Consider the following 23865-nt stretch of genomic DNA (forward strand, 5'->3'; position numbering starts at 1 on the left):
TTTTCGTTTCCATTTTGAATTTTTTTCAAATTGCCAAAACCGCACCCAGTCCTCCATTGATCGATCTGCAATGGCAGGGCGGACATCTTCAACTCCGAGGAACTTTCAATGTACCAAACTCGGAGAAGTTCCAACTGCCACCGCCCGGGTGGCAAATGTATCGCTATTCAGCTTTCAATTAATGCCCGAAAGTTCGGATATTCAAGCTTTCGGATATGCGAGCTAGTTTTGGTAACCAAAGGCTAGGTCCCACGGCATTTTTGACCCGAACGGTACCAGTATGACATAAGGCGGGGGCTGCTCATGTGCCCTTCCCATCATCCCAAGACCGAGGCCTCGGTCTTTTGAGTACTACCATCTCCGAGTTTGCCAGAGCAATAGGCCCTTCTCCACGACTAACACCAATGAGCAACCCTTCACCAAGCCATCCTTTAGGCAGGGCGCGCCGTCGTGGTTCCCAAGGGTTGCGGCGAGGGGACTCGCAAATACGCAAAACATGCGATGAGTGTCGGAGAAGAAAGGTCTGTAATTCCAGGAGACGTAAAATACCGAGTAACGCTAAGGCTTGTCGAATGTGCAGGTGAAATGTGATGATTCCCGGCCAAAGTGTGGTGCTTGCGTGAGACGAAAGTGCCAGTGTACCTACCCACGAGATGGCCGCTACCGCCATCCTGTCATATCTGTGCCTGTAGATTCGCAAAATTCCTTGTTACCTCATCCGGTAGACCGGGATAGCCCTGGGTTGGGCGCTGCCGATCACAGTGGGGAGGCAGAGAGCCCGTCATCACCGATACTCAATTCAGACCGTCACCTTTCATCTCATGTATCGATTCCAGCATCCAACTTCTTGGACCGGTCTCTAGAGGGCAATGTGGCGACACAAGGCCCTAATCACATTCACCGCACTTCGCCATCATATCCAGAATACCCTTCCATAGGGCAAATTCTCAATGAAGCGGATCCTGACATTCCTTCTCACCCACACCTAAATCTACCAGGATGGGTCCCGCAAGGAGCCAAGGATGGCTACAACCTAGTCAACGATGAGAATTATCAGACGATTGAAATTCTTGGCTGCATCCAAGATGTCAATCGCCCTCTGCAATGGACTGGAGCCGGTCGAAACAAAAAAATCGATCAACGGACAGATGATGAGGTCAAACAAGCCCGTCTCATAGCAAATGCTGCTGTAAAGCAACAGCAGGAAGCAAGATTTCTATATTCCAAAAGATGGGAATTTGACGTCGACTTTGACGGCGTTGATCCGTCATTGGCAATGCATCTCCTGGACCTACACTGGAATACATGCCATTTCACATGGCTTTTCACTTACCGCCCTGCAATCATGGAGAGCTTGCTTTATGGTGGACCGCATGTGAATAAGTTACTTCTCAATGCGATCTACTTCTCAAGTTCACTCTACACGGAGCGAATCGTTGTGCGCTCCAACCCAGACGATAGTAGCACTGCTGGTCTGCAGTTTTATCATCGTTTCCGCTATTTACTAGTCGATGAACTGGGCACGCCCAGCAGTGTGACTGCCGTCGCCTTACTTCTCTGCGGCATTTCGCTCGTTTCAAGGGGAATGGTAAACAATGGCTTAGTATTCCATCAAATGGCGCGTCAGATGATTAGTGAGTTGGGCCTTCCATCACCCGTGCAGCCGAAGGATGTTGATCCTCCTCGCCGTGCCCCTGAACTATCCACAGACATCGAAACGGAAAGTCGGAAACGATTGTACTTGGGCCTATTCTCTCTTGATGTGTCCATGGCACTCTATCTTGGTTATTTTCCTGGTACCATTCTGGAGTCAGCCCATAGTTCGACAAAGATTCTAGATACATTCGAGGAACTGCAAAACTGGTCGCCATATATCGATCCGCTTCAATCACCCAATCTCCCAAGGCATAAAACTTACGTGCCAACGCCAATGCATGCCGTGTCTACATTTGCGGCCCAAATAAGTCTATTCGAGATAACGTCAACAATACTTTGTGCGTATTACAACAATTCAGGCGTACGGAATACATTCCAATCTTCTTGGGAAATGAAAACCACAATAGACGAGCAACTCAGTTCCTGGCAACTGTCCCTCCCTGCACACCTTCAATTTGATCCTGGACTCGACCCACCACCCCCACCCCACCAAATTGAGTTGCTGTGAGTAACTTGTCTCGTTCATCAAACTCTGGATACGGGTTAATGGAGTTGAGCAGAATAAAGTTTCACGCCATAAAGATCCTCAGCCGGAGGCCTTTCCTGGAGCGTAATTATCTCCGCAGTTGTCTCTCCAATGAAGATGTTTCGATGATGGAGGACGCTTGCGCAGAAGATGCAACCTCGGTGTGGAGACATCTTAGCAAATACCGAGACGTCTTCAGTCTCCGGCGGTCATCCCTACTTCTCTCTTTCTGCGCATGTGTGGCCATAATGGTATTGATGGGCCGGTCTTCAGCAGATGATCTAGCGTCGGCCACCTCTGTAGAGTCTCTTTGGTCAATGCTATTGGAAATACAGGCGGGCCCAATTCCCGGTCTCCGAAATATCCTGACTGCGATAGACCGAAGAGTGCATACCCTGGAAAATAATCCAAATCAACTTTACGCATCATGTACAAATGACAACGGGTCAAATGTTGATGCGAGGGCTAGTACTGGAGATGTGGGATATGATGAATCCTATCATATCCTCCCCATGGCGAGGAATATGTCGTCCCAGTCAATTGCACAAACCTTCTCGCGGTCAAGACTGGGAATTGAAACACAGAATAGGTTCCCCCAAGCCCCTCATACACTGGCTGCTGTGCCCGAGTATACAACGGCGATTGAACAGCTCAATATTGTTGATGTTGAGGACAATGCGAACGAACTTGCCGTGTTTGTGAATTTGTGGTGTCCTAGAGTCGGTGAAGGCTCCTCACTATGGCTGCGCGACGCAATCCAGATGATGGAGACGAAGCCCCTGCTCAGAAACGTTCTGAAGGCAGTTTCAAAATTTGTCTACAGCAAATTAACAGGTAACGTACAGTCGGAACGATCTAGCCAGCAACTATATATCAGCGTTTTGGGCTCTGTCAATCACGAACTTGGTTGTCCGACCAGCAATACCTCAACAGAGCTTTTTCTCACTATTCTTTTGCTTTCAATTCTCGAGGTGTGTATAGATCTTCCTAACTTCGTACAGATGTGCTAATTTTAGCTAAGCTGTATCGAAAGAACAGCAAAGGTTCGTTGGACTACCATTGGAAAGCCTCACTTTCCATGCTGGAGCGCCGAGGTCCGCTACGTCATACTGTTGGAATTGAACACTCGCTCTTTGTAGAATTCAGAGTTCATTGGGTATGTATTATTTCTTCTTGTCCTTTTAAAAAGACATATTGGCGGAATCTAAAGCTTCTTCCTCCAGGCCATTAGGACGCTAGTTTCACGCCAGTCGACATTCTTGTCACGAGAGGAATGGAAGTCTATTCCCTGGCAGGGACCTTTCAACCAGAAAGATGCTCTTCAGCAATTACTAGATCATGTTGTGGAGATACCTGCATTGCTGGAACAGTTTGATCAATACACATATCTCAAGAGGGCTGGTAGCTTATGTCCTTCGGAGATTACATCGATGAGGGTGGCCATGTCCGCTTGGTCAGCTACTATTTTGTCTCGGCTGAGTCGGTGGAAGAGAGATCATGCCGACACATATCCCGATGGTCCAGAATTTCGAGCGTCATCAGATCATCACGTCATACCCATTTTCCGATGTTGGAATTCTGATATGAGCCAGCTCGTTTCTCCTCCACCATTATCGTTTGCTAACCCAACCATTGCGATAAGCCTATGCATTTACAACATGGCACTTTTGCTCTGTTCAACGATTCGAACAACCGATGAGTCGGCTGAGCAAAGTGAGCGTTATTTCTACGCATGCAATATTTGCAGGAGTGTGTCGTACTTTTTTCAAAGGGTTCCAAACCCTCTAGTCATGAAGTTAGTCTACCCACTTGTGGTGGCCAGCGATACTTTTCAGGAAGGATCAGCGGAGAAGGAGTTCATAAACCAGGTGATGCTGCTAATTGGTTCACAACATCATCTCGAGGCACACCTGGAGTGGCATGGGGTGCGGATTAGGTCTAGCTGACAGACGGGACCTAAGGCTCTATGGAAGTTATTATCTGAAAAATTCCCGCGTCTCGGCCAGCCAGTCCTTAGGATATTGAGTGAATTGGTAGTACTCTATCAGTTTATTTTCTATCGTCTCAAGGGATGGTCAAAACCCTCTCAAACGGGTGCAGCTTCGCCAGTATACAGCACAGCATTTCAGGCTCAAACAGAACTAAGCGGCCCCGGGCCCGTAGCCATATCCCTAAGCTAACAAACGCAAGGACTCAGCGGCGCACGCGCCCTCAACTACTATTACTTTCAATCTCCAATCTAAATGATCGCCGACATTACGAGTTTGTCGCCATGTCCTTATTTATTCTCCACCTCCACCAAAAATTTGCTTATACAAGCATCCAACGAGATCCGTTAGGAAATCCATTTTTCTTCTAGTTCTGATTTGTGAAGCTCGTATTATCAAAAACCGACCAGACATCAAAGCCCCGTTCACCGTTCGGGTCAAAATGCCGCGGAACCTCGCCTTTGATTAGAAGATTAGCTCGCATATCCGAAATTTCGGATATGCGGTAGCGATCTCTCCCACCGCAACTAGCCCCACAGTGTCTAAATACTCGGACATGAGAACTTTGAAGCTCCTGGAAAACCAAAGGGGCAACGGCGAAATTGCACCTCCGAAATATGATATCTCCGATCTCAGTAGAAGTACGAGGGGCCGTAGTGGCAATCTCCAACATCCAGCTTTTGAGAAATATGTATGACCCTTCAACACGGAAACAATATAAATAGCATGCTCCATTCCATTCAGACCCGATGTGTTCCAAAAATCATCCCAAACGGAACCATCTGCAATTACCGAGCATCTATCTACTCGCCTCAATTGAATCATTTCACAATGGCTCCTACTACTGAAGTTCTTACTAGCCAGGTCTCTCCCGGGGTCCTCTTAACTCCCAGGAGACAAGCCTTGACAAAGCTAGAGTCAGGATGAAGATCCTTGGTCCCCCTACCTTTGACGACAAATTCGAAGAGCGCGTATACCTCAAGGGTCGCTTGGCTGCAGCTTTCCGCATCTTTGGCAAGCACGGCTTCGATGAGGGTGTTGCCGGTCATATCACCGTTCGTGATCCTGTTGATCCTACTACCTTCTGGGTAAATCCCTTTGGTCTTGCCTTCTCTCTTATCAAGGCTTCCGATCTTATCTTGGTCAATCACGAGGGAAAGGTTATTGACGGAGGCCCTAACCGCAACATCAACGCCGCTGCCTTCATGATCCATTCCGCTATCCACGCCGCCAGACCCGATGTTATCTGCGCTGCTCACTCCCACAGTCTTTATGGACGTACCTTTTGCGCTTTGGGCCGTCCATTGGACATCATTTCCCAGGATGCGTGTGCCTTCTATAATGTACGCTGGAGAATATAACAAGATCTTTCCCATCTTGACCTTGAATACAACCCAACCCTATTGCATTGTTTCCTGACGCTAACGAGTACAACTTCTACCTGATTAGGATCATGTCGTATACGAGCAGTTCAACGGCATCGTCCTTGCTGAGGACGAGGGCAAGAACATCGCTGCGGCTCTCCAGAACAAGAAGGCTGCTCTTCTTCAGAACCATGGTCTCCTCACTGTCGGCAGAACCATCGACGAGTGCATCTTCTGGTTCGTCGCCTTAGACAAGTTATGCCACTCTCAGTTGCTCGCTGATGCTTCTGCCGCTGGCCGTGGTGGACAAACCATCAAGGTCAACGATGCGGATGCCGCATTCACTTACAAGACCGTTGGTACTCATATGGCTGGTTTCTTCAGTGCCAGGCCTTTGTTCGATGTCATCCATAAGGAGACCAACGGAGAGTACTTGGAGTAAATGTGACACTCGCCTTTGCCATACACCAATTCTTAACCCTATACTCTATTGTTCCTATACTCTATTGTTAACTGTAATGAGGCGAATTACAGTTTAGTCGGCACCTTTTTGTATGGGCTTAGGGTTTCCCGAGGGGGTAGATTATAGTTACTTCCAGGGTGCCATTACAGCTACGTTCCTATTGACTTTTTCCACTTCTCTATCCCATGGGGGTAAGTGGGATGTTGTTCATCCCAGTAGGCTAGGGTTTCCTTATGTATGAGAGCGGGCTTGTTCATCCAGTAAAAACGGCCGTCCAGATACCAGTAGGCTTTTTTGGATCGGATCCCTATTATACATTATCTTTGGCGCCCTTGCAACCTTATACTTAATGGTATCGTCGTCATCCTCTTCTTTCCCGACTCCCCGATCAGCGCTCGCTTCTTGTCCAAGGAAGAAAAGATTGGTGCTCTCAAGCGCGTCCGTCAGGACCAAGCTGGCACGCACAACAAGCATATCAAGAGATACCACATCGTCGAGACCTTCAAGGATATCTGGGCTTAGCTCATATTTCTCATTAATGGATGAGCTATGTTACTGCAGGTCGTAACGTACATATATAGGCAAGGAATGCTGAAGTTAAAACCTTGGAATTAACTACACCTCAGGCATGGAACTGGATTGGACTGTACTGGATTGGATCGGATTAAACAGTGATACAAATTCTTTTCATCTGCATATTTACTATTTACACCTGGGCACCAAGAAATAAAATAAAACAAACATGAAAATAAAATAACACCACATCACACCGCACCACCTCTCATGCAAATCTCCAGCTCCCCAGCACCGCCTCAAAATATAAGCCTCCCGCCCCTCCCATCACTTCTCTTACATGCAAAACCTCCACATCGTACATATCCCATTCCATCCACCCCCAAATAACTTATCAACTCAATCACCCCCTCAAGAAGCCCGATTCAAAGGCCCCCAATTCGCCCTCGGATTAATCTGATACCTCACCAACCGCTTATTAGTATGTGAAACCGACGAGTCCCGACCTAATTGCGCATCGAAGCGGATGTTCAGTGTACTCGGGTGTTGCGTGGCAGTTGCACTTGCAGCAGTCTTTGGCGCAGCAGAACCAGAACCATCCTGTTTCTTCTCTTGCTGTTGCTGCTGGTGCGCATGTCTAGGCCCCGATCGATAAAGCGAAGCCTCAACCCTCGTAACGAGATCAGAAACATCTCGACCAGACTCGATGTCAGAAAGAAGGTCTGATTTTAAACGGGCTAGCCAAGCGGCAGCTTCGGCACTGCCCTCAGCTTCGCCATTACCAGCCCCAACGCCTGCTTCAGCTCCGCCCTTACTAAATCTCCCCCGATCCATCCTCATCAACCCCGCACCAGGAGTCCCGGGTTTAATAGACCCCTCTTTAATGGGAGCATGTTGACGAACCCACTCACGCATGATTTCCCAGATAACGGACCAAGGGGCGTCGGTACGGATTGAATTCGGCTTTGCGTGTGAGCGTGTGCTCCTGTATCCGATTGAGTGGATTGCGCCGCGGAATTCGTCGATTGGGGGTGTTTGGCAGTGGAGGGCTTTGGAGAGTGCGCCGAGGATGAAGTAGAATGGGTATGGGTCGCGGAGGGAGGGGTCCATTTTGGCGATTATGGAGGGGTATTTGGACGACTCTTCGGATTGGGATTCTGTCATCTCTGTCTCTGACGAAGGTTGGGCAGGTTTGATAGATGAAGGCGTAAGATCCAAATCCTCTTCCAAGGCCGTAGTAAGCATACCCTCAATCCGGGGAACAGTTTGATAAACCTCCTTATCAAGCGTTGGCAAGATCGACAAGATCCGCTGAATGAATTGCGGATTATGCAAACGACCACCCCACATCGGGCCGGCGAGATGAGTCTTGAAACCGCAATGCTCGCAGTGAGGTCCTGCAGTCGGTGCTTGGGCCAGACCATGGTAACTCATGGGATTACCTCTTTTATCGAGCTTATGTTTGGTCGAAGCGAGGTATTGATTGTTCCAGGCCCCACAGCCTGAATCACAATTATAATGCAGCAACGTGTTTCCGGCAACGAACTTAACCTGCGCCGGCGAACGAGAAACACGCACGAAAGTCCGGGCATAAAAGTCGATACTTAGCGAAAGTAGCGGTTCAATAGAAAGTCCATACTTCGCCGCAGACATGGCGAGACCGTTTAGGATAAGTCTCAGACCACCCTCATGAGAGTGTGAGCCCTTGATGGGAACACCGCCGTACAGAGAGAAGGCTTTCTCCGCGTACCCTGTCGAAGCCCAGACTCCCGCGTCCGTGCAGGTAACACACAATAGACCGCCGTCTTTGACGCCTTGGACTGCGGCGTCCATGAAGGGCGAGGCTGTGCCGTAGGGGTCTAGATCGATTACGTCGAATCGTTCCGTTGGGCCGAGGGTGTACATGTAGGCGCGTGCGTCGCCTAGGTTGGGTTGAATGCGGTCTCCTAGCTCGTTGTAGTCGATGTTTGTTTTCATGGACTGGATTGCTGAGGGGGAGAGGTCGTTGCCGACGATTTTAGTTGCGTGGGGGATTTCGGAGGCGTAGCGGAGGGCGCGGAGGCCTGTTGCTGAGAGGGCGTCTAGGATGGTGAATTGGTGGGATGGTGTGGTGGTAGAGGAGTCTTCTTGCTTTCCATTTGTGGCAGTGGCAGCAGTGGCAGCGGTGGTAGACGGCGCAGCAGTAGCATCAGGGGCCGATGAGACTTCCACTTCCACTTCCACTTGTTCATTCGCATTCTCTGTCTCCGACTTTTCAGCAACTTCTCCCTTTTTATTCGACTGGTCCTGATCCCCCTCGTCCTCACGTTTTCGCTTTTGGCCCTTTGAACCACCACTCGCAGTGCGCTTCTTGGCCTTCAGGTCAAGTTTCTGCTTCTTCAGGTCGACGACATGTTCACTGAAAGCGCGAATGGCTAGAACACTGAGGTCACGGTTGAATTGCTGGATGGGATTGTAAAAGACGGACTGCGACTCGTCTTCGGTCTTGAGGTCCCTTCTCGTTGCCTTGGAGGCGGCTTCTTGTGAAGGAGGGTTCAGGATATGGGCCAGACCCTCCTTGATGACATTGTACTCTGCGCCGCGGAATTCCACGAGCTTGCTTTGAGGGGTGGGTGCGGTTGCAGCTGCGGTTGTGGTTGTGGTTGAGGGCTCCATGGCTTTGGCGGAGTTGCTGAACGGTGCAGCGAAGCGGTGGAAGACGGTATTTGGATTGAGGTGTGAGATTGAGCGAGTACTAGTACTAGTAGCAGTAGTCAATTGGCATCTTGGGATTGCAGCGAAGAGCGACTGGTACAAGCGCGTCATGAATGAATGCGACAGAAAAAGAAGTTGGCGGCGTCGGCGAAAAAAGATTCCGCACGGACCAAGCGGGACTGACGGAGTATACAGCAGATACGTAGATATAGTAGAGATATTAAGGTAAAGTAGATAGTTTTATAGTTTTATAGTATTATGCTATTAGTATGTATAGAGTATAATAATACAGGGCTATAACCACTGCCCAATCACCGGAACTCGACTATAAACCTCATTCCACCCCTTCGCCTCCCACCCAGCACCTTCACCCGCACGCCCAACAATCCCCAACGCACCCGCAATCCAAAGAGCAGCTCCAACAGCTGCGACCCCATTAACAACCCACCAAATCTTCCTCTGCCTCTTAACCCGATCCTGGCTCTCCGAATATCCCAAATACCCCTCCAACGAACCCTTCGACCCCCGCTCCCTACGCACAGTGGTAACTCTCCACCCAAACCAAGTCGCCCACCCACCAACAAAATGCCACACACTCGCCGCCACAAAAACAAGATAAAACACATTCCAAAAGACCGGACTACGCGCAATCCCATGCGCAACATATCCCAGTCCCACACCCGAACTACCACCCTCCACCATCAACGGCGTGGCGCGATTGATCAGCGCATGAAGACCGATCAACGGCGTGATAAGAAATCCGGTCTTTGCTTGGATGGATGTTCGCGGCCACCAGTGCAGAAGATCACGCTGGCCACGGGTTTCGGCACCGTATAAACGGGCTCGCCGTGTGGCGCGGATATTGCGCAGTGCGATTCCGGAGCCGATATGTGCTAGCACGGGCAAGGTGAGGACGAGATGTTCGAGTCCTGGTGCTTGGTAAATTGGTCGCGTGAGGAGGAGGTAGGGTTCGCTGGCTGGGATGGATTGGGTGAGGAGTGGGATTAGGGATGTATTTGCGAAGTGGAGGATGAAGAAGGCTGTTGGGGGGTATGTAGAGTATCGTTGGAGACCGGACACTGAGATCAGTTAGTATTTTTAATTGTAATTGTAATTGTAATTGTAATTTGGCTTGTTCTGGCATGACGTACACAATGCATCCCAACGATGGGGGCGGAGGCCCAATGTTGAGGAAAGTCCGCAGGTGCGTGTGGGTGATTCATCCACGGGTTTAGGAGTGTATTCGCCGCTCTCCAGGTTCTCCAGGTCGGAGATTGAGTCGTCCACGGGTGAAGGGTCCAGTTCTTGCATTGAGATAATGGATTTGGCGTCACTGTCCATTGGTTTGGAGAGGGAAGTCATGATGGATGTGGATGTGGATGTGGATGTGGTATTTTGTATAGTTTTTATGTTCGTGACAATTAAGAAAGACAAAAAATAGAAAGAAACAAGGAGAATCGTCGACTATCAGGGCATTGTTGAGTGGAAGTGCAAGTTGAAGTGGAAAACAAGCAAAAAAGGGAAAAAGTTGGGGAAGGCCGTCACGGGCAAGCCGCTTTCTCTGATTGGCTGGACCTACCTCGGTGGTCCTCCTCTCTTCACTCCATCTTCAACTTCAGCTTCAATTTCACCTTCACCTCCCCAAGAAAAGAAAGAGCAAACTTACAAAATGCCTCCGGTACCTCAAATCCCCTCTCATCCACCAGTTTCACCTCCTTCTAACAATCAACACAGCGAGGATTCACCAATCCCGCCCCAAAGGTACTATACCCTCTCTCCACCACCACCACCACCACCACCACTAACTATTACACAGACAGAATCCGCCCGATCCGCATTGAGTTCCTTCACCTGCACCCTCTGCAACAAATCCTACTCCCGCCACCCCGAATACGAAGCCCACATCGGCTCCTACGACCACCAACACCGCAAACGCCTCCAAGATCTAAAACAACTTTCCCGAGATCCCAATGCTGCGGAGAAAGCGCGACGCGCGGAGAGGAAGGCCGATGCTGAGGCTGGATTGAGGGTTATTGATACGCCCACGCCCGCAAGTAGCGGAGGAGCAGGTGGAGCTGAGGGTGTTTCTTTTGCGCAGAAGAAATCCGGCGCTGGTGGTGGAGGCGGCGGGTTTAAAAAGGGTGGGTTTAAGAGTTCGTTTGCGTCTGTTAAGGGGTCTTCTGGGTCGGGGGCGGGGCCTGTTAAGAGGAATGTTCTCGGGGATGATGATGATGATGGGAATACTGAAGCCGGGATTGGGATTGAAGGGCAGGGTGGTGGGAAAGAGGCTGCGAAAACTGCGCCTGCCGCTACGGCTACGGCTACGACTACTGGATCGAAACTAGTCCGCGATGACGTCGAAAGCGATACAGATGAGGAGTATGCGCGGGATCTGGATGGTGGGGGGTATTATGATCCGAGACGGCCGACGGGGTGTTTGGGTGGTTGTGTGGGTGCGGGTGGGAAAGAGGTTAAGGCTCTCTCATGAGGAGGGAGGATTCTGTTTTGTTACTGGACAAAGCATTGATGTCTAGACAAAAGTCCGTGGTCCAGTCAAAGTTACAGGCACTGATTATGTGCTGGAACGGCCTGATTTGAAGAACCTCGATATCGTTTGATTCGATTCGTCGGACTCAGTGGATAGGACAGGACAGGACAGTACAGGACACCATTGAACATTCATTCAGTGGACAGTCATGACTCCCGCCGACTGGCGAGTTTTAGCATCCCAGTGCTATATCCTCTGCTTGTACACAGGATTGACAAGTGCTTCATTTCGTCTCGTCTCCAGCACCCCCGTCCGAGTTTGTTGAGAAGAGCAGCCCGTCTTGTTTCTGTTTCAGAGAACATACAGACAGACTCGGATGTCCTGATCCCTCGCATCTCCACGATGGGATTATCTACTATCTGGTGACCATGACCACACCAGAAGGCTGGAAAATGAAGAATTCTTTCAAGTCGAGAAGATCTCTGAGATGAGGTCTTTCATCTGATGGCAAACCCAGAGCCAGCCTCGGAGACGATACTTTCAGTGATAAGGAGGGAGAGTTACCTTAGCTGGGATCACGACCACAATCACAAACCACGACCGCGATGATTCTCTTTCTGTTTTTATTTCATCAGCATTGTTCCGGCGTTAGCAATCTTCAAGACCGGGTCGGATTCACTGGTTTACGCTTACGCTTATGGCTACATTCTCAATTACCCCTTCCACAATCTATCTACTCAGGTAGTCTTAGCTCAATGATATCACGACTGAATTCCAATGTCTATCAATCTAACAATCGCAGGCCAGTTCTCCACCGGACCCGCAATTTACGCTGTAAAAGAACTCGAACAAGACGCAGACCTGTGAAAGGTAAAATGTAATCATACATAGCTTTCCAAGAATCTGCCTAGGGCGAGAATAAAAATAACGACATGTTGGAAACAACGATATAGGGAACAAGAAAATGGGACAGATGAAAAAAAAAGGGTAGTACTAGGCACAATGGTTTGGTTTTATTATTGCTCACGCTCACACGCTCGGCTCACTCCACTTACAAACGCAGGATCTTGGCAGCCTGCTTGACGATGGTGTCGTTCTGGGGGAAAGCCATGTCCTCAAGACCCTGGGCGTAAGGGGTGGGAACCTCAGCACCGGTGACACGGGCAGCGGGGGCGGTCAGGTAGTCGAAGCCATACTCCATGGACAGAGCCATGATCTCAGAGGCAACACCGTACATGGGGTAGCCGGACTCGACGACCATGAGGCGGCCGGTCTTCTTCAGGGAGGCGATGATGGTCTCAACGTCCAGGGGCTTGATGGAGCGCAGGTTGATGACCTCTGCGTCGACGCCGAACTTCTGCTTCAGCTCGCTGGCGGCAGCGAGGGACTGGCCGACGCAGCGGGAGACGGAGACGATGGTGAGGTCGCTTCCGGGGCGCTCGATCTTGGCCTTACCGATGGGAATGACGAAGTCGTTCTTCTGGGCGGCCTCGCTCATGGGGAAAGCCTGACCGTACATAAGCCTAAGCGGGAAAGAAAAGAGGTTAGTTAAAGTTATTGCTTTTCGGGTTGTTCCCGATGCTACCCGTGCGCCGGGCGCCGATCTTCGGGAAATGTTTTCGTTTTCGGGATTGGATTGGGCTCAACACTTACTCGTTCTCCAGGACAACAACGGGGTTGGGGTCACGGATAGCAGCCTTAAGGAGACCCTTGGCATCCTCGGAGCTCCAGGGGAGACAACCTTCAGACCGGGGATGCTGCCGTACCAGGCAGAGTAATCCTGGGAGTGCTGAGCGGCGACACCAGCGGCGAAACCGTTGGGACCACGGAAAGTGACATTGCAAGGCTGGATACCACCGGACATGTAGTGGGTCTTGGCGGCGGAGTTGATAATCTGATCGATGGCCTGCATGGCGAAGTTGAAGGTCATGAACTCGCACTGGAGGGGTGTCCACACGTTAGCTTGTTGCCCGTTATGTTCCGCGATCCACTCTCGATGAGTGGATCGCAATTGCAATTGCATTTCTCTGTTCAACTCACAATGGGGTGCAGACCAGCCAGGGCAGCACCAACGGCAATACCACAGAAACCAGCCTCAGTGATGGGGGTATCAATGACCCGCTTCTCGCCGAAGCGGTCCAGAAGACCTCGCGTCACCTTGTAACTGCGAGAAAGCTCAATGTCAGCGGACAATTCCAAAGCAAGCATTCTTGAATATCTCCATCTCCATCTCCAATGATAAGGGGGCCCTTACGCTCCGTTGTACTGTGCGACCTCCTCACCCAAGATGAAAGTCTTCTGGTTGGCCTCAAGCTCCTCGGCGAGAGCCTCGTTCAGGGCATCACGGACGGTGACCTCCTTGACACCGGAAATGGCCTCGGAGGCATATCCACGAGAGCGCAGAATTGAGGGAGCGCAAGCGGTCTGGGTGAAAGCCGGGCGCAGAGGGGTGGAGAGGCGCGAAAGAAGCAGACGGGCCGCAGGGCGGAAAACTCGGGGAGCGACCATGGCGAAGGTGGGAGGAATGGAGGGATAAGAAGTAGAAATGGAAGGAATCGAAGGTGCGGAAGGGACAATTGAAAAGTCCGCAAAGGTCGAAAGCACCAAGTCGTGGAGAGGAGGTGAGACCAAAAAAGGTAAGTTGGTTGGGGAAGGATGAGAAGCCGCGCCGGAGAAACTTTGACGATGGCAGCAAATCCGAAGATGTTGGGCGCTGAGTCAGCAGGACAGTGGTGGTGCGGGTACTGCACACCGGGCGCTCCTTCCGTGAGAACACCGCAGAGCTATCCTATAGCTCCTTCCTTGAGTACTCACTGACTACTGAGTACCTTGGTCACGAGAGTCGAGTCACGAGTATAGCCACGGTACTCACACTACACATTACTCTGCTCTTTCCTTCCTCTCTCCTCTACACCTCCCTCTCTACATCTACACCACTTCGACACTTCCCCGACCTCCCCCCCCGCAATGTGGTGGTCGGTGTTGCCCTTGTCCTTCCTTTTCCCGTCGGCGCTCGCCGCTCAACCCGCCGCGCCCGCCCCCATCCGTGCTCCGTTGCGCGACCTCCCTCTCGGACAACTCAACTTCCTCCATACCACCGATACTCATGGCTGGCTAGCCGGTCATTTGCAGGAGTAGGCCTATCGGAGGTTCTCCATTGTAGTCTCCACTAATACCTTTCTCACAGGCCCTCCTTTTCGGCGGACTGGGGCGACTATATCTCCTTCGCCGAGCGCATGCGGGAAAAGATTGAGGCTCAAGGTCGGGACTTACTAGTGATCGATACCGGGGACCGAGTCGAGGGAAATGGCCTCTATGATTCTTCCCAACCACAAGGGGTTTACCTCTCGGAGATCCTCCGCCACCAACATATCGATGTGATGACTTCGGGAAATCACGAACTATACAAACACAACACCTCCGAAGCCGAACTCCAGGTCACCGTACCCAATTTCCGAGGTAGCTATCTCGCCTCGAACATCGATATAATCCACCCGGAGACTGAAGAGCTGGTCCCGCTGGCCTCCCGATATAAGAAATTTACTACCAAACAACAGGGAATCCGTATCGTAGCTTTCGGCTTCCTCTTCGACTTCACCGGCAACTATAATAATACCGTCGTGCAGCGCGTGGAGGAGACCATCAAAGAAGATTGGTTTCAAGAAGCTATTCGCGACGAAGAGGTCGATCTCTTCCTCGTCGCTGGACACGTCCCCGCCCATTCCCCAGAGTATAAGGCTATCTTCACCGAGATTCGGTCCACCCGGGGCCACGGGGACACTCCGATCCAGTTCTTTGGCGGACATCAGCATATCCGAGATTATGCCCAGTACGATGCAAAGGCTGTCGCTCTTGCCAGCGGTCGATTCATGGAGACCATCGGGTTTATGTCGATCGATGGTCTTTCTTCTACTAACGACCCAAGCATCACCGCCGGGCCCGTCTTCAAGCGACGATACATTGATAACAACCTCTACTCCTACTACCATCATACAGGTCTTGACGAAAGCTCTTTCCCTACGGATAAGGGTCTAAATGTATCCCAACTCATTACGGACTCGCGGAGTGCCCTTCACCTGGATAAGATCCACGGGTGTAATCCGCGTGACCTTTGGATGTCACGAGCTCCGTACCCACATAATGATAGCATCTATACTTGGCTGGAGAAGGAGGTCTTGCCCGAGACCTTGAAGAATGAACCTCGTGGTGACGGAGGCCGCCCTGCAGTAGCCGTTCTGAATACAGGCGCTATTCGCTTCGACATCTTCAAGGGTGCCTTTACTCAGGATACCATGTGGATCATTTCACCATTTACCAACGAATTTCGATACGTGAAAGACGTTCCTTACGATAAAGTACAACTGATTATGGAAGTTCTTAACAAGCAACCACAAGTTTTGACAGGCTCATTGGAGGAGACATTCGATGGCGTTGATGCCCTGGGCCCCCCGGCTCAAGTCAACCATCTTGATAGTGTGTTTACGAGCCCGGAACCATCGAATGAATGGTCTGGTCTCAGATATGGCCGGCACTGGCCAAATTCCCCTGTCGGCCGAGAACCCATCTGGTGCGGTTGTTCCCGGGTACACAACCCAAGATGATGCTGGCGACGACGGAGATGACACGATACACTCCCCCATTTCCTTTTATCGTGTACCAAACGTCTTCCAAGCGACACTGTCTGCGAATGCGTCGGCTACGCCTGAGACAGTAGATTTGGTTTACATTGAATTCCTCCAGTCGTATCTCACGCTGGCGGCCAAGTTTGCACATCTTGATCTTGACTTCGCCAAGGAGAGCGAGAGTTATATGCCAGGCTCGACGCTGACGGATTTGGTCTTGGAATGGGTGGGGAAGAACTGGCCATGCAATTAAGTGGTGTATGCTTGTCCTATTGAGAATAGATTTGAGGATGAGTTTCTAGTTTGGCGTTCACTTGGTTATATTTCAGCATCTAGAAGCACTAGCAACCATTACTGTTTGATACATTGAAGCATCCATTCTTCCTTCAAGTTCGAGCCTAGTACTACTACTACTAGTAGGCATAGCTGCTCATCTAATCGAATTGGATATTATGTTACACTGTCTCATCTCAACTCTGCAATACACCCCAATGGAAACATTTAATCCCCACCAGTAAAAGTAAACACACCCTTCCCAGACCGATACCCACCCAAAGTCCCCTGAACACTCTCCGCAAGCGCAGGACCCTCACTATCCCAGCTCCAAGAAACATTATCAACAGGAATATCCTGAAACTTACCCGAGCGAGTAAGTTCAAGAACATCCTTAATAGTATTCTCCTTAAGCTCAGGATTCTTATCCCCCCCATCGACTAACCCAAAACCCATCGAAGGAAAGATTCTTAAAAATCAACAACCCACTCGGCAAAGCAACAGGCTGTTTCGACATAGCACCATAAGTAACCATATGCGAATCGGGAGCCAACGTCTTCGCAAGCGCAGTAGCATTCTTCCCACCAACGCAATTAAGCGCCAGTCGAATAGGCTCTTTACCCTGACGCGTAAACTGATGAACCATATCCCGGAAATTACCCGAAAGCATCTCTTCCTCGGTAATCACGACCGTAGCACCAAGGGCCTTAAGTTCAGCCTTCAAGGCCTCAGTTTCTTCAGGTGTAGAACGTTGTCGAATAACATTCAGCGTCTTAACACCCCATTCCCGACCGAATTGAATAGCAGCTCTCCCAACGCCGGAATTGGCCCCGTTTTGAATAAGCCACTCCTCACCAGCCCGCATCCAGTCCCAAGAGCAGTAGTCGCGAATCATCCGGTAAGCTGTGACGGGGTTTACGGAGACGGTACCGACTTGCAACGGTGTCAATCCTTCTTTGTTTTCGATTTTGATGAGTTGGGACTCGTCGAGTTGGGCGTGTGTGCGCCAGGTTCCTTGGCCGGTTTTTTTCATGATTACCCAGTCGCCTGCGGCGAGGTTTTTAACACTTGCTCCGACGGATAGGACTTCGAAGGCGCCTTCGTTGCCGCCAACTGCGGCGGGGGTGCTTGTGCCGAGGCTGGTTTCGAAGGGGGGGCTTTGATGGATAGACGCCTTGGATTTGGTTTACGTCTGCTGGGTTCATTGGGGCGCTTAGGAGGCGGAGGTTTACTTGGGAGCCGTGGGGGGCGGAGATTGAGTGTTTGTGGAGGCTGGAGGAGGTAGGATGTGGTTAGTATGTATGGACTGGGAGCAAAGCCGTAACTGCTGCTGTAGCTGGTGCAGGGCACATACCTAAGAACATCCTTCGGTTCGCCATATTTCGAATAGATCAATGCCTTGGCCTGTGTGTAGCCGTACATGGAGACGTGTCTGCGGCCCTCGGGCAATGTAGTGGTGTGGCCGGAGATGCCGGTGCATTGAGCTTTGATGGCCGCGGGGAAGACGGCTGGACGAGTGAGGCCAGCTTGTCGAGTGCCTTGGGCGGCAGCTCGGAGGGAGCTGCGCGATAGCATTGTCGGTGTGTGTAGGGTGAAGAAGGGATGTTGGAGTTGGTGAGGAGAGGAGGAGAGGGAGAAAAAGAAAAGAAGCGGAGAAGCGGAAGGAGATGACGTCGGCGTCGGGGAGTTCGCCCGGGCCGAAGGAGAAGCATATAGCCGCATGCAACTACTTCACGTTCATTATATAACACCGGCTAGAAAGTCTCAAGTGTTCACATGTCTTTTTTATTAAATTATTCCGTGCAAGGATCTCTGGATTCTCACTAGGAGTTTTGTTTGGGTGGTTGGCAAATTATTTGTGATTGTTCAAGTCGTAGTAACTATACGGTCTATCACCTGACCTACTAGTACGTCTCCTAATATATACACCTCCGTCACGGCTCATGCATGACTCGAGTCGGAATGGGGTTCGACTCTCTTAATCAACTATTGTAATTGGCAAAGGGGCCATTCACCGCATGTTTCGAGGCGTATTTGTTGAGGGAGGAAGAAGATGATGAAAGATGTAGATGGATCATGATAAAGGAGGGAGGCTGATATACTAGCTCATGTATTTGGCACCATTGATAAGGCGCCAAATACCACTGCGCCCGAATCGGTAATTGTTATTGAAGTTGAAGCTGGCTTTGCATATATTCCCAGTAGCTTGCGCAGAAGAGATGGCTGTGGATCAAGATGCTGAATCATTCGAGTATTTTTCCAACAATCTCCGGAGCCGTGACTGCCATGATGAGAACAGAAGAGGAAAGGGCTCTCGAAGACATTCCAACGCCATTCATCGGATATCTTAAGCTGGCGAGCTGCGAGTGTGTTATTCAGGGCCCCACTTTTACGCTCAAAAATAGCTTTGAGGCAGCTAGTTGTTGCCGTCAGATAGTCCTGGCCCTGAGGGACTTTGCCACATTGCTGGTTCCATTTGACTGGTTTATCAGTAGCCGTAATTGCATCCCCGAGACCCGCACAAACAAGAACGACATCTGCTGTGTTTGCAATTTCAATCCATACTTTGCTGGATAATCCCAAGTCAAGCTCCTTCATGCAACTTCCTCTACCAGGCTCATCTATAAGTTCCCTGTATTCAAACCCATACAGTCTGCGACTACCACTCGGCTTCACCGTCCTCACCGTCCTCACCGTCCTCAGGAGGTTGGTGTTCAGGCCACACATAAGCTGATATAGTGAAAGCCTATCCGACACGTTGAGTGACACGTTGAAAACTGAAGTCTCGCTAATAGAGTAGCTTCAGAGTGAGGCCCGACATAGGGTACTCCATGTGTTGGATTGCTGCCGCAATAAGAGGCATACGCCTGGCTCATATGCAATAGTAGGCTTAGTTTTGGCACTAGCCAACATCTCTGTTCACCGGAGTCGTAAACCAGAGCAACCTCTCGGGCTGTGCCTTGGGGCAATTTCTCGTACTGTTTATGGGGCGGAAAATTCAGTCCATAGTCGTGATAGCTGGAATTTGCCTGGACGGTTCCAACGGCCGAAAAAGGAGCAGAAGCACCTGCTTGAAATAAAGTACTGAATACATCCAGCTGTAATGACTTTCCCCTATTGGCCCCACCCGAGTATTTGATGGACTTCGGCAGCTCTTTTGTCCCCAGGTTGACGTCAGCATGAGTACCCCAGCCTAGGAAACATCGCATTTTCTTGAACTGAGATATATCATTTGTGAGAACCCTGCTCTTGTACCCTTGTATGTAGGGATTGATTTGCCTCTCATTGCTGGTGAGAAGATGAAACTGGGCGGACTTTTTAAGAATGCCGGTGGGAAACAACAAAGTGCTGTAGCCGATGAAGACAACACCCTTTAATTTGCAACGCAAGTTCGGTAGCCGAGAGAGACAGCATGAGATCGAATGGTATTTCTAAGCCCTTTCCAAAACCAAAGTGGGGGTATAAACTAGCTGTAGCTAGCGTCATACATGCAAAGAGCTTTTTCCAGCAGTATTTATTCATTTTGGACGAGATGGTCGACCTTAAATGACTCGAAATTAATAAATTTTGCTTGCCAAGACCTTTGACGAGGTCTGATCCATCCAGGTTGCCGAACTCATACTCAACATTTGAGATACTCGTTTTGGTTGGAGGAGTCGGACGGATCGCCTGGCAAAGGCAACCTCAAGCTTGGATGATATTCAGCTCGTCCTTTGCGTCTATTAATGATGAGAACTGGAAAATAGCAAAATCAGATGAGAGTCTGATGCGACCGCTTTTGAAGTTGTCTTCAAGAACCGATATTGATTAGCTTCATGAGCATCATGACATGTCTATAAAGACTCGCTAGTTAGGCGCCAAGGTGATGTGTCACGCGGAATATTAACCAGGCTGCATGCGAAAGCCTGGAGGCTTATCAACAAGGGAAATAAAATGCGAGACTTGAGAGAATTTATTATTTATATATGTAGGCCAAAACCCCCACTCTCTAGTACACCATGACTCAATATTATAACATAAGATGCCGGAAATTTACTTGTAGCTGAACTGTTATATGACTCCAGGGGTTCTCCTAGTTAATACGAAGCTCCTCCTTACTCCTGGCGGCACTAAGTCCAGCCAAATTATAGTTGTGCCTTCGTGCTGTAGGTACGGTCACACTGTATGCTAAATAGAAACATCCAGACCTTCATGTAACCGTCCCATTCCTCTGTTGTAATAAGAAGGTAGCTTTGATGAATATGTCTGGCTACTTACAGCAGCAGAATTGAGGCTGAGGCTCAAGAATGCCAAGCAGAATTCTTTCTCGGGGCTTAGCTCTCACTCTATGATTATCAAAGAATGCTGGTTATCTACCTGGGCAATGAAGACCCGACGATATTCTTTTGGACATTTTGAAGATAAGAAGGAATGGACTGATGATAATGTTCATTGCTAAAAGCAAAGGTGAACAAACATACCCTATCCTCTGCTCGTGTGTCATATGGTCGTGTATACCCAATCCCTCCTCCTGCGACCGTGGGGCTGAGTTTGTTTTTCTTTCACTCCTCGCTCACTGAGCAAAAATCAAAACAACGTGAGTGTCATGCCCAAGCAAGAAGCTTCCATATTCGAACATCGATTCGAAAATCGTTGGTACTCATCACTGCGGTTAGGGAAAGCGATATGTCTCGCGGGAGTAGCCGCAGGTCTAGGGGCTCTGCTGGTGCTGATACGGCTCCACCGTGGCAATTATCTGGTGGGTATTTCGGCAGCTAGCGAGAACAGCGAAGACGGACCAGACCGGATACAGTCGATAGCGAAAACGGCTTCTACCCTCCCGACTGCTTTCTCTTCTCCCAGGCCCCCACTGCTGGGCCTGTAACTTAACCTCGAAAGGGCAGCGATCTAGAATAAGCTGGCTCATTCAAGAGCCCCTGTTGAATTGTTTTATCCCGATCAAAGAATGCTCAGCAACCAGCGTTTTAACACAGTAAGCTTTCCAGTAAGCCTTCCAGATACCCTATTCAATTTCCATTATATTCCTTGAAAAAAAAAAAAAAAAAAACTTATAAAGTGATTCTCTCTACAAACAGTCGAGCCAACCCGTGTTCGCCGCTGCCATAATCTAAACACCGAAGTGGACGTAGGGAATCCAGTGAGTCTTCAGAAGCCCCTTTTCGGAAGTCCCCAAATCCAGATGAAAGGCCTTCCTTGTGTCCTGCCCCGTGTCAATGTGGCCAGCGCGCAACTCTCGCAGAGCTCGGTGCAGTCCTCGGCAAACCGCTACGTCCGTCATCCCTTCATCCCGCAGCGTCTCGTAGAGCACCCTCGCCACATCCACACAGTGTTTGTCTGAGAGAAGATGGGAGGTGGGGTCGGGTCGGGCCGGCCGACTCAACCAATCCGGGGCGGAGTACATGCACTGAGGGCTGGGTGCATCACGTCCTAGAGTATAGGGCCATATATCGGGACCTGACCCATTACAGAGAACCTGTAAAAAGATATTATAGTTAGTAATATAATAGTGCCATGACAAAGCTTAGTAGCCCTAAAAATTCTACCAACCCTAATTATATTCAATTTGACTTATCTCACAATCTGGCCACAGCTTGGTAAATGAAAATAACCCATTAAACAACTAAAAGCCGCTCAATCATTTCCTAAAAGATGGCCCACAACATGGTGAATCGGTTTCTGTCCCTTCAGACCTGTGCTTCCCTTGCGATTATCTCTGGTGTGCAATTTGACCTTTACCTGACTTGCTTGGTCCTTGCTCAGTCCGTACAGCGGCACAAAAGCTGTGACAAGCAGATGACTCTGGCAATTCGCGCAGCCCTGCGCATGCCATCTACTGAGCGTAGAATGGAAACCAATCAGTCTTTCTTTACCGTTTTCAGTCGTCCAGGTTGACAGTATGAATGAACCGGGAATAATTCCACGGTTAACACCTGAGATACGAACTACATAGGCTGTAGCCGGTGCATCAGCAAGACTGTGGGAAAGACCTTTAATAGGCGAGTAGGTATAGCCAAGTTGGTTCTCGATGTCGATCACATCCTGAAAAAAGGTTTTAGAATCAGCGTGCTCTGCTTCGGCTGGTCTTTATTATCTTACCTTCGATGTCATGGGCTTGTTTGTGCCAGGAAACTTGAATGGGTCTAACGGCGTATGCAAATTCAACCACGCACCCCCAGGTGTTCCCGGGGTGGGACCTTGATTGTCAACACTGTTGGTCCCGGGATACTGAGGGATGATATGGAGCTGCTTTACTTCCCCATGCTTCTTCTGCCATTGCCAAAACATGGCATCGATAAAGCAGTGATGGAAATAAAAGATGGGATCAAATCCCGCCGTGTCATTTTCACCCATGTCGCCATTGGCACCGGGGTATTCCCCGTCAAAATTGGCGTCGCCGATCTCATATCCGCCAACGGCGAGATGCATATCGTTATGAGGGCTCTCGAGGGGAACCACATGCGGAGAAACAGTAGCCGGTGCAGGTAAACCTACATTAAAGTGGTCCTCGTTCCATTGAGTGGCGGAAGTCGTGTTTGAGAAAACTGTATAGTTTGGAGCCTTCAAGCAATTGAAGTATTTCTCAAGAACACCACCTCTCCCCTCTACACCGTCAACATCTGTGTGAAGGAGCCAGGATTGTACGTTCTCGTTGAGGATTTCATTAACCTTATCATGCCCCAACGCGTTAATCTTTGCGTTGTGCTCCTCGGTTTTCTTTTTATCTGCAGGTCCAACGAGACCAGAGTAAGGGTAGCGGCAGGTCTTATACCCATAGCCTTTGCTATAATCTGCATCAGGAAACGGATTCAGATTATCCGTAATTTTCTTTTGGAACGTGTAGGAGTACAGTGGGTTATCGATCACGCCACCATCCTCAAATGTCCATTTCTTTTTAAGGAAGGTCTCGGGAATCCCGCGTTCCAGGGTATTTTCTTCGATTTCGTTCCAGTATGGCAAAGTGACATCCTCACAGCCAGGAATGCTTTGAAGAGCTGATTCAAGGGCGAAACAATAGGCCCGATGCCACGTAGGAAACAATACATTTCCATGATTGCAGTATCCTCCCCACCAGCTGGCGTTTCCCCAGCCGGCACCGCGGAAGGGCTCCCCGTGCAAGCCAGCAAGGAAGAAGAAGGAATTGTGATCATGGGGAGGGAGCTCTTGAATCCCTTTGAAGGCGCGGATCAGGGTCTCCAAGGGCTTCTTGTTGCCTTTGTCATATTCATCTTGGAGGTCCCGAAAGTTGTGACGAACGCGAGGACCAGCCATTGTTCTTTG

At 49.9% G+C, this 23865-nt stretch overlaps 10 protein-coding genes across 10 annotated transcripts; 5 read left to right on the forward strand and 5 right to left on the reverse strand.

Annotated features, from left to right (window-relative positions):
• Window positions 1–501: 501 nt before the first annotated feature.
• N7509_007872 (uncharacterized protein) lies at window positions 502–3192 on the forward strand (the record flags this gene model as incomplete). Its single annotated transcript, XM_056632509.1, has 3 exons — window positions 502–525; window positions 581–2160; window positions 2217–3192. The coding sequence occupies 3 exons, from the start codon at window positions 502–504 to the stop codon at window positions 3190–3192; spliced, it is 2580 nt and encodes an 859-aa protein (XP_056488060.1).
• A 1901-nt stretch (window positions 3193–5093) lies between these two features.
• Window positions 5094–5976, forward strand: N7509_007873 (class II aldolase/adducin family protein; the record flags this gene model as incomplete). Its single annotated transcript, XM_056632510.1, has 2 exons — window positions 5094–5513; window positions 5620–5976. The coding sequence occupies 2 exons, from the start codon at window positions 5094–5096 to the stop codon at window positions 5974–5976; spliced, it is 777 nt and encodes a 258-aa protein (XP_056488061.1).
• A 206-nt stretch (window positions 5977–6182) lies between these two features.
• N7509_007874 (mfs general substrate transporter protein) lies at window positions 6183–6519 on the forward strand (the record flags this gene model as incomplete). The annotated part of the gene is made up of 2 exons (XM_056632511.1): window positions 6183–6188; window positions 6286–6519. 2 exons carry the CDS (start codon window positions 6183–6185, stop codon window positions 6517–6519), a joined length of 240 nt encoding a protein of 79 aa, XP_056488062.1.
• A 402-nt stretch (window positions 6520–6921) lies between these two features.
• On the reverse strand, window positions 6922–9165 carry N7509_007875 (tRNA (guanine26-N2)-dimethyltransferase; the record flags this gene model as incomplete). Its single annotated transcript, XM_056632512.1, has 1 exon — window positions 6922–9165. The coding sequence occupies one exon, from the start codon at window positions 9163–9165 to the stop codon at window positions 6922–6924; it is 2244 nt and encodes a 747-aa protein (XP_056488063.1).
• A 333-nt stretch (window positions 9166–9498) lies between these two features.
• Window positions 9499–10566, reverse strand: N7509_007876 (MCP1 family protein; the record flags this gene model as incomplete). Its single annotated transcript, XM_056632513.1, has 2 exons — window positions 9499–10283; window positions 10356–10566. The coding sequence occupies 2 exons, from the start codon at window positions 10564–10566 to the stop codon at window positions 9499–9501; spliced, it is 996 nt and encodes a 331-aa protein (XP_056488064.1).
• A 307-nt stretch (window positions 10567–10873) lies between these two features.
• On the forward strand, window positions 10874–11692 carry N7509_007877 (putative C2H2 finger domain protein; the record flags this gene model as incomplete). Its single annotated transcript, XM_056632514.1, has 3 exons — window positions 10874–10882; window positions 10939–10965; window positions 11021–11692. 3 exons carry the CDS (start codon window positions 10874–10876, stop codon window positions 11690–11692), a joined length of 708 nt encoding a protein of 235 aa, XP_056488065.1.
• Window positions 11693–12743: 1051 nt separating this feature from the next.
• Window positions 12744–14200, reverse strand: N7509_007878 (pyruvate dehydrogenase (acetyl-transferring) subunit E1 beta; the record flags this gene model as incomplete). The annotated part of the gene is made up of 5 exons (XM_056632515.1): window positions 12744–13215; window positions 13346–13417; window positions 13459–13631; window positions 13733–13856; window positions 13947–14200. The coding sequence occupies 5 exons, from the start codon at window positions 14198–14200 to the stop codon at window positions 12744–12746; spliced, it is 1095 nt and encodes a 364-aa protein (XP_056488066.1).
• A 459-nt stretch (window positions 14201–14659) lies between these two features.
• N7509_007879 (metallophosphoesterase family protein) lies at window positions 14660–16567 on the forward strand (the record flags this gene model as incomplete). The annotated part of the gene is made up of 3 exons (XM_056632516.1): window positions 14660–14826; window positions 14880–16165; window positions 16212–16567. 3 exons carry the CDS (start codon window positions 14660–14662, stop codon window positions 16565–16567), a joined length of 1809 nt encoding a protein of 602 aa, XP_056488067.1.
• A 248-nt stretch (window positions 16568–16815) lies between these two features.
• N7509_007880 (enoyl-[acyl-carrier-protein] reductase) lies at window positions 16816–18162 on the reverse strand (the record flags this gene model as incomplete). Its single annotated transcript, XM_056632517.1, has 4 exons — window positions 16816–16944; window positions 17033–17761; window positions 17820–17859; window positions 17942–18162. 4 exons carry the CDS (start codon window positions 18160–18162, stop codon window positions 16816–16818), a joined length of 1119 nt encoding a protein of 372 aa, XP_056488068.1.
• A 4512-nt stretch (window positions 18163–22674) lies between these two features.
• N7509_007881 (tyrosinase family protein) lies at window positions 22675–23856 on the reverse strand (the record flags this gene model as incomplete). The annotated part of the gene is made up of 1 exon (XM_056632518.1): window positions 22675–23856. One exon carries the CDS (start codon window positions 23854–23856, stop codon window positions 22675–22677), a length of 1182 nt encoding a protein of 393 aa, XP_056488069.1.
• Between the last annotated feature and the right edge of the window lie 9 nt (window positions 23857–23865).

This window comes from Penicillium cosmopolitanum, assembly GCF_028827165.1.
Source record: "Penicillium cosmopolitanum strain IBT 29677 chromosome Unknown utg000008l:1.0-4398992.0:1.0-4402845.0, whole genome shotgun sequence".
Taxonomy (NCBI): domain Eukaryota; kingdom Fungi; phylum Ascomycota; class Eurotiomycetes; order Eurotiales; family Aspergillaceae; genus Penicillium; species Penicillium cosmopolitanum.